This window comes from Anser cygnoides, chromosome 7, assembly GCF_040182565.1.
Source record: "Anser cygnoides isolate HZ-2024a breed goose chromosome 7, Taihu_goose_T2T_genome, whole genome shotgun sequence".
Taxonomy (NCBI): domain Eukaryota; kingdom Metazoa; phylum Chordata; class Aves; order Anseriformes; family Anatidae; genus Anser; species Anser cygnoides.
The window spans coordinates 7,003,188-7,013,139 of NC_089879.1; the positions used below are offsets into that span (position 1 = coordinate 7,003,188).

At 34.3% G+C, this 9,952-nt stretch overlaps 1 protein-coding gene across 1 annotated transcript in view; it reads left to right on the top strand.

Moving 5' to 3' along the window:
* The window catches only part of RAB11FIP2 (RAB11 family interacting protein 2), a 35,951-nt gene extending 26,798 nt beyond the window's left edge, over positions 1-9,153 (top strand). Inside the window, exons 4-5 of the mRNA XM_013195594.3 lie at positions 717-762; positions 4,519-9,153. Coding sequence (XP_013051048.1) covers positions 717-762; positions 4,519-4,746 — 274 coding nt within the window. The 3' untranslated portion in view covers positions 4,747-9,153. The remainder of the gene's footprint in view (positions 1-716; positions 763-4,518) is intronic.
* Positions 9,154-9,952: the final 799 nt, after the last annotated feature.

Sequence of the window (9,952 nt, forward strand, 5' to 3'; positions counted from 1 at the left end):
ATTACATCAACCCGTGTGAACAGTGGACTGATTCTTGGGTCTGACACTTTGACAATGGCTGCTTTTATCAATATCTACTGCCCTTTTGTAGTTGAGGAAGAAAAAAGGAGGAAGAAAAGCATCTCAACACAACAAAATCGTGAAATAGCTTTGCCTTCTGGATGTGTGAGATAATCTCTATGTTTACAAGATAATAGTTTATTTACTCAATTTTATATGTAAAATAAATATTATTAATACAAGATAGCTTTTCAGCTCTAACTTAACCTGGTGACCTCAGTGGAATTTCTGAAGGGCCTTTCTCCTCTGGCAGCTGCAGTGAAAACTGGCAACACACATTAGTCGTCTTTTTTTTTTTTTTAAACAACCTCATCCCAGGGACCTGTTTCCAGAATATTTCATTTAAAGTATCTCTTTTTTTTTGCTTAGAAGCTTGAGGTAAGTCTTGAAATAATCAAAGAGCTAATGAAGCTCAATCTGTAATATCTTAGCATTGCTTACTCTAATTTTATGACCAGAAGGAAAGGAAAAATTGTGAACAAAATTTTCCATTAACTTTGAATACTGTCCTAATTATAATAAGTTTCACAAATCAGGTAAATAAATCATCATAAATACTTTGTACACTTAATACACCTAGTTTACTAGTAATTTCTGGTAGAAGTTTTGTTCAGATAAACGGACCTTTAATAGTTGTTTGTTTGTTTTCCCCACAGTTTTAATATGAATCCTTCTGGCAATGAGGACCTCAGGAAAACAATGGTGAGTTATGAAGTATCATGGAAAACCATCGGCAAATACCGACTAATTGGTGCCCAGCACAATATGAGCTATTATTCTTAGTGAACCTCTTATAAGGAAATGCTTATGTTTTGTTTGTTTGTTTGTTTGTTTTCTCCTTGCCTTTGATTGATGTTTCCAGAGAATCTAATTGGAAAATTAGAGGCCTAAAATAAACTTGGAAATGTGCAAAATATTTGGATAACTTCTGGTGTTACGATATAGAGAAGAAAGGGATAATTAGATTTTTACACACACAGTGAAAAAAAACAACACCGGGGTATTTCAGAGAGCTCTAGAGAAGAGTAGTCAGGTGAGTAACCCTGTATTAGGCAGCAAGGCATTAGCTGGCCTAGCAGGTGTTTCCTATCACTAAAGTCTGAGACCTGAGGACCATTTGTAAGTGGCCAATCCAAATGGAAGAAATGAACTGATATGTGGCAGGATTAATAGCACAAATAATAAATAAACAGCCTCGCAGAAAACACTAAAAATAGATGTACTAGAAGTTATTATTCAAAATACTCTTTTGACTCTAAAGGTATCTAAAAATGTGTACTAAGAAAGAAAAGACAAAACAAAGTCCATAGATTTACTGTACAATGTCTTTGTTTGCAAGAAAATATGGTCTTACTAGAATTTGTTCTGTGAATAGATCAAATCTTTAAACGTGGGTTTGTTTTCAATCTTTAAAATATATAGAAAACAAATTTCACAAGGAAGTATGACTTTGTACTGTTTGTTTTTCGCTGCTTTATGGAAATGACTTGTAATAATATTTGATGTTATTATAAACACCCAAGTTTTCATAATGTAAGTAACTGGTGGGAGATGTCAGAGTATATGAATGCTGCCTTTGATCAGATAGTAAACTGAATGCTACCAGGCGGCTACTTAATCTCTGACAAAACACAACATCAAAAAAATTGATTTAACTTTGCAGCTATTGTCTGTAAAGTAACCATAATTACAGTTTCTGTGTGCTTGCAAATGTACTACTGCAAATCATGTAATTTATTGCTGGTAAAAGCATCGTTATAATTCTTTTAAGAAATAATATGTGAATTGTTTTATTTAAAGGATTTAAAGGTGGTAAAAGAAATCCTTGATGATTTTTCTTTTGGAATAGCAGCTATCCTAAATGTCAGTTGCAGGATTATGAGGTGGTGCTCATCTAATACAAAATACAAATTAGGAGAGAAGAAGCTATATCTCAACCATAGTTTTGAATGAAACCATTTGATTTTTTTTAAAAATGTTCAAGATTGCTTTCTAAGGTGTTTGAAGTAATTTATTATTAGGTTCTGCAATAATAGCCCTCACCAAGTTATTATATTTCTTCCTTGTGCATCACATTTAGTAATTATGTTTGTATGTCTTCTACTCTGGTGCCAACACCTGTCTCTGAAAGCAGTGCTTGAATGGGAGCAGTAGCCAGTTGAAAGGGCAGTGTGAGCTCTTTAAGGCCTAATTAAGAACTGAAAGGAAGATGAAGTAAGTAGGACAAAAGATGTGAAAGTAGCTTAGATGATATTCCCAGAGCAGAATTCCTCATTAAAACAATAAAGAGATGATCAGAGATTGCCAGGCCTTTGTTTTATCTGACTCCACTTCCTCCATCTCCTCTGGATGTCCGTTTGCGCCCCAGTAGGAATTTGTAGCTGAGGCAATCCTTCTTTGCATAGCCTGTTATTTAAAATCTTTTTTAAAAGTACTTTATTAGAAGACTAATATTTTGAATTAAATTTCTAGTAGCTGTTTTTGTAAGGATATAGTTGCTCCTTATATATTTGTGTTACTAAATTGTTCAAACTGAACATCTAAAATCTTCCTAGTTTTAACAATATTTATTTCTAAGTACTAAAGGCATTTTAGAATTTTCTTGTATATTTAACGTGATAAGTTATTCACTCAAAAGATCTGTGTAGAGCATGTGTATGGCAACACATCTTTAAAGCATATGTATTACACACAGTTTTCCAGTAAACTTTATATAATAATTAAAAACATAATTGCATCTTTGTTCCAGTTCCTTTGCCAAATCAGAAAATGAAGAAAACCCTATATTTTAGACATTGAAGTCTTAATGTATTTTTCAATGTTTTTTAAAAAAATAATTCTGTAAAGATAAGATTTAGCTTCCTTCTTGTGGAAGAAAATGTGTTAAAAATCTAACAACCACAAAGTGAAGCTATTTTCTCTTCTATACTTGTTGGAAATCAGTTACTAACCAATATATAAATTTCATCAAGGTAGACATTTTTATAACCTGGGAATTATTGATCCTGTAAAACGCTGCAACTTGATAACGTAAGTTTAAGATACTAAATACAAGTACATAAACGTGACATTAAATATCTCAAATGTAGTGAGAAATCTTTAAAAGCACGTAATTTCAGGAGCTGCTATTAGAATATAATTGATGTAGAGAGGCTGATTGATCTGTCGTAATTCAACCTATTTGCAGTACACCATCACTTCTAATTAGGTTTATTTGGAAACTTTGACCACCTGCATGTTTTAATGATTTGACATATGCCAATGTGTAAATATGGAGCTGTATGGGAAGAAAAGGAACGAAGCAGAACACTTGTGTCTGAACACTTGATTATGTGCTGTGCTACCTAGCTGTGCATGCTTTATCATTTTTAATGAGGAGTTTCTACTGTAAACAAAAGCTATCTTGTGTTCATCTGCTGCCCTGGTAGTTCAGGATTTGAGAGGTTAGATGATTGTACTTAGAGGTTCCCTATCTTTGATTTTTTTCAGTTTCTGAATCAGAGAAAACTTACTGTTTTTCACGTCTCATCGTGCTAATACCTTTATGAATTGACTCTCAGAATCTCTTTCTCATTTATCCATTTACAAATGTTTCCTAATCTGGTTCCTTAAGGTCACAGCGATTTCTTCTTAACACAGAACAAGACACTCGAGTGTGCAGTGTTTTGGATCGCGTGTTGCCCTTTGTTACAGGGACTAATTTGTCCATCTCTGCTAGTACCTGTATTTACTGAGTCAGCAGACGTCATTACTGAAACACCTCTGTTTCCTTTGCTGTTTAATTCTGTGCCCCTCCTGCTTTGAAGGAAGCAAGACAGATCTTTTAGCAGTACACATTTCTGCCTTAAGTGCTCTGGTGCAAATGAGATGCAGCCTTTTAACTTCACCTGAGATTTAGAATTGGAAGTTGTAATGTATGATTCAGAGGCCAAGGTCTGGCAAGCCACTGATGACTAAAAATAGAATATGAAAGACAGATGAGGGCTGATGTCATTTAAAGCTAAGTAAATGTTTTGCTATAATATTCTCAAAAGGCAAGAACTCAAGAACGTTATGGTTGGGCTTGAATTCTCAGGGCTCTTTCTCTTTTTCTTTTTCTATTATTATTAATGTTACCATGTAGTTGGTTTCCAAAATGGACCGGCTAACCTTTCTTGGCGTTACTGCTCAGATGTTCACAAGCCATGGATACGTCTTTCTGAGAACAACATTTTTTGCTGACATGATAGTGGGGGGAAACATTTCAAACTGAGCAACATGTCTCCAGCTGTTTGCTCCAGTGCGGTTATTGGAGGGAAAAGCTCTAGAGCAAATGGAGGTATATTGTAGAAGAAAAGTGGCTTCTGTTAGGACATGTATGTGGGAAATACATGAAAACGCAACAATTTGTTCAGATCAATGAGCTGTTTAATAAAATCTGTTTTTGTTTGTTTTTATTTTGTTTTAACTTTTCTGTAGGATGTAAATCCTTTTGATGCCACTGCAGGATACCGTAACCTTACCTATGAAGAGGTTTTGCAGGAGCTGGTAAAACATAAAGAGCAACTTAAGAAGAAGGACACCCATATTCGTGAACTGGAGGATTACATTGATAATCTTCTTGTACGAGTAATGGAAGAAACACCTAGCATTCTCAGAGTGCCATATGAACCTTCTCGAAAAGCTGGCAAATTTTCCAAAAGCTAAGATAGTGACCCTTGATGGTACTTTCTGCTGAATACGTTAGTGGAAGGAAATAACACTTCAACATTTTGACTTCTTTTCATTCCTTTTGTCCTAAGAAATTCCAGAAACTGGGAGACAGAACTATGGCATGTTTTTGTTTGTTTTATTTTATTGTTTTTTTAAATTCCAAACACTAGCAGGGTCTGCCAAAAGTAATGTTTTGTTGGATTAGCTACATACATTTTTTTTTCTTGAAAATACCTTTAGCTACACCATACTTACAGTAGAGTAAATAATGCACATGAAATATGTCCATGCAGTTTTATATGATGGCTTAGTGTTCACTGTGTGGCAGTTTCAGCTGGAATAGCCTGTGCTGTTTTGAATGTTTTCTCAACCGATTATTGGTTTTATGCAAATATATCAATTCTGATATTACAGCATGCCATCAAAACCACTGTTTTCAAGCCAGTGTAGTATGCTTTACTAAATCGAAGTGTGACTTGTTGCAATGGAATGCAGTTCGTTCTACACATGCTAGAAGAAAACAGTGATGCACAATCTTTGCAGAGTAAATGCTGTACTGTATACAGTGTGCTTTTTGTATGACAATGTAAAAAATATCATGCCATTTCACTAATGGCACATGCTGGAATCAGTTATTTTACACTTAAATGCTGAATTTTGTGTATAATGATTGAACTTTGGTAGTGAGCTCATGACAGGATTATTTTGAGGATCTTTTTGTATGAAGTTATTGCATGCCTTTTTATATGTTAAAGTACTTCGAGCAGTGTTAATAGAGTCAGAAATAGGATGGGAGAAAAGTATGGAATAAGATAAGAATACTTTGTTCAGTCAGTCTACTACAGTAAAAATATAGGAGAAATGAACAGACTGACTTAAATAGACATGATAATTCTGCAAGTATATAACCAACTCAATTTAAGGTTGAGTTTTACATGATATATGTCTCTTCGGGTTTTTAAACTTAAGGCAACAAAGTATATGCCTTTAGAATTAGGCTGTGTTGCTGAAACACGTCTAGAGTACTTAGAAAGGGTTATCATTTGGAAAAAAAGAAGAAAAAAAAGATCTGTATTACTTGTAAGTACTTTTAAAAGTCAGTTTTCATTGAGGCAAATGAAAGAAGAATGTAATGAAAGTCTTCCTGATCATTTAATAATTGTTTGTAAGATGACATATGAAAAGGATATCTGTTATTCAATAAATTGGCAAAATATCGTGATGAACTTATAATGGGAAAATACTGTAGGAGAAGAATCCTCACAATATTAACATAAGTAGATTTTAATTTTAATTTCCTTTATAAGCATCTCAGTCTCTTGCTGTGAAACAGGAACAAGGTATTAAAAAAATACAGGGAACATTTTAGATTCGGATTTGGAAGGAATGACTGTCTTTTCTTCCTCTTTCTACACCTGATCTGTTTTCTTGTATCATCAAGTAATAGCTGTTTTTTTTTTTTCAGATATAAAAGATCTATATTTTCATTTTTAAATCTGCAAAGATTGGTAATATCTAGATTAACTGTCATCTGGAAAAGCTGAAAAAGTTCTGCTCTCTCTCTTAATGCTTTTGACAATGTTAGTTTTCTATGACAGCGCAGAATTATTCTTCTTAGACAAAAAATTCTGTGGTACAATTGTTCCCAGATTTCATTTTTTTCCTTTTTTTTTTTCCTTTTTTTTTCCTTTTTTTTTTCCTTCTTCTTTTCGTCTTTGTTCTTTTCATTTTCTTCCATTTTTAGGAACTGCCTCCTATCCCCCAGTGCTAACATTAATGTAGTTTGAGTATTCTCAGCCCTACGTTGGGATCCACTAGGGTAGGTCATTTTGCTTGCATGGAGCCTCAGCAATTCCAGTCAAGCCCTACCAGTTGTAGTGCATTTAGACATTTGGGACAAAGAAAGAGGCCAACTTCAAGTAATTTCTCTTTTGACAACTGAAGGATTTATCAAGTTCTGTACCTCGTAAACCATATGAATGTTCTTTTGACCCACTCAAGGTCTAAATGACTATAGATTTGTTGTAATATATTCAAAGTGCCAAAGGTTATGTACTAAGTTATGGTACGTTTACTGTTGGAAGTTAGATTTTGCACTCAATTAGATTTTAATTTCCTAATTACACCAAGATGTATTTCAGTTACTCAGTATTTCCATAAAAGTTCTTGAACATTTTTGAATGTTTGGCTGAGGCAAGTGGTTCTCTCATATTGTAAATGGGGAATTGTTTTGCAGTTGTTCTGAATTCAAGACATATTAAAACTAACTGGTACGCTATGAGACGATCTGTGCTATCCGTGATGATTAAACCATACACATTGATGGGGTTTAACAAGTAAACTAACCAGAGAATATGCTCCAATGACTTTTCACTTGCAAGCCAACTTATAATTATTAAAATGAAACTCTACTATATTTAGCACCTCTGAAATCACTTCTTTTAGAATGTAAATGTAGAATATCAAACTGCATAATTGACTAAAAGCACATCATTTGACATATTTGCATACCAGGAATGATAAGCAGATTAAAGGTAGCGAAAAGATCAATTTTTGTGCATTAGTGAAGAAATCTAGTGAGGCTTTGAATGTGCTATCAGGCCTTTATCTGATCTATAAGTGAATAAAAGCACCTTTTGTTAGTCAAGAAAGAGAGGAGAACGACAAATGCAATTTAGGAAAAGGTAAAGATACCAAAAGAGGCAGAATGGGACATTTACAACTCTGAAAATATTTTATGGAGTTTTTATGACTAAAGATATAAGCTACTTTGGAGCAATTCCGGAAGGATTGCACACATGTAATTTTCTGTTTAGAAAGCAAATTTTAATATTTTTCTATGTTTTGAGATTATTTTTGAAAAGCGTCTTCACCCCACCTGTGTTTGATGAACAATGCAGCTTTCAAATGAAAATACTTCATACAGAGTAATGTATATGTTGAAGAAAAAAAAAATTGTTTCTCCTGTATGATAAAATTGTAAATTTTCTTGTTGATCATTTAATAATTCGCCACTTACAATTAGTTTTTCTTGCCCTTTACACTTGTAGGGATGAAAATTTTGGATATCTCTACATTATTTCGATCTCTTCTGCCAAAAATTAGCATAAAAGTTCATCCATGCACACAATGTACTTGGAAATTCTCCTTCAAAACAGCTCTGCTCATAGCGATGTACTTTACTTAAAGAACAAATACAAAGGCCATATTTTAATTTTGCAAGTAACAAAACTTTCTGCTCTTCAAGAAGGATGTTTAGTATTTATGTATGTTACCTCTTGCTGCTGTATTTTATGTTTAGCTTGGTTTTCCACCTACTAATGAATGTAGCATTCTCCTTAGATTATACATAACTACATTTATTGCTGTTGGCTGTGTATCAAGAACTATTTGTAATTTTCCAGCTGTGAAAATGTTGCCTTGCATTTAGAAAGGTTTCATGATGTGGGGACCTAATGAAACTCATGCTCCTTAGGTACTAGTGTGCAGTTCTTTCTGTACAGGATGCCCTTTCTTAGAAGCATCTTAAAACAAACAGAACTGTTGTCTTAATATGTTTACTGCTGCACTGGAGGTTTATTTACACTTCCAGCTTTAAAGAAAAATTATTGTATCAATTATGTAAAGTAAGCTCCTGCTTTTTTGCTGTTTACGTATCCATTACTGTTGTAGATACAATAGAGGCGTTAGCTGTATGATTTTCAAATGGCGATATTTAAAGCATGTTGACTAACTTCCTCTCTTTGAAGTCTGTGGTGAAGGATTATAGTGCTGCTGTATTCATGATGCTAGATTTAAGGGTCTGTCAGCACTTTGAGAATGAAACCCTATTTTCAGGGATTTATACCTTCTAAATCTAGATACAGGCACTGGAAGTATTTGATATGCAATAGGTAGCACTTTAATCTGTTTATGAAGGATTTTAAGATTTGTTTCTGTTGAAAAAGTCATGGTCTTCTAAAGCATAGTGGGCATTTGCTTTATCTTTCACAATTTATACATCGAAGAAGCCACTGTATATTACAAGTGATAGAGCCATTCCTATTCATCTTAGAAGCTTCCAGATGTCTTGTATTATTACAATGTGCTATAAAAAGCTGAAGATCCAGGTTATACAGGAAGTTGATAAAAGATATGAGCATTACTTATAACTTGAAGGTTGATCTTTGTCTTGTGCAATCAATGGTACTTTGTCTAAATTTAATAATGGTACAGAATCACAACTATATGCACATGTGAGAACTATAAACTTAGAATGCATGAAAAACTTTATTTTTGTTTCATTATTGCAACTTCCGCTCCTTTAATTTGATTTAAATGTTATCTTAATATTTTAATTTCTGTCCATTAAAAAAAAAAAATAATGCATGTCTAACACTAATAAAGCACCATGATGCACTACCACGGTATTCCTTGAATTGTGATATTAATCTGTGTTATGCAAAGCATGTAACTTCTAAGCCCTACTTAAATACGTGTTTGTTAGGACCAAGATTTTAAACTCACAAGTCACAGGGAGGGCTAGTTCCTTAAGGACAGTTCTACATGTAAGGTAAATGCAGGGTAGCTGTTGTAGGAGATCCCTTCAGTAGTGTCCAAATCTTCCAACTGGGGGGGGAAGGGGCACGTTGTTAATGTGCTAAAATGTATGTCTTTTTTATATGACAGCTGCAGTTCTTTCAAATGCACCGTTCCTCTGATTCTCTGGTTGTGTGAGCATTGCTAGGTCTTTGGCCCTGCAGTTCAGAGTTGCATTTAGCATGAGGACAAACTGCAGATTTTGTTATTCTGCTTGACTGAGTAGAACCCAGCCAGACTGGCAGAAAATTGACGTCTCCTTGCCCCACAGATACTTTTTCAGTGCTCCTGAGAGCATTTCAACACGCTGTTCTCAGCAAAAGATGCTTCTGTATGTCTTCTTTTCTTCTTCCTAGAGGCAGCAAGACAGCAAAGTCTATCCCTGCACATTTGTAGTTCCTTGGCTTCTAAGGAGATAAAAAGGGTAGTCCTGGCTCAGAGGAGAAGAATTTTATGAGTAGTTCATTCAGTCACATGAAGAGGCTTGAAATTCATTTGGATGTGCTTCCTTTCCTTGCAGTTAACTAGCTGCATGACCAGGTCCTACACTGAACCGCTTTGGGGACTTGATAGGAGGCTTCTAAAGGGGTTTTCTTTTTCAGTTATCCATGAAATGTCATGG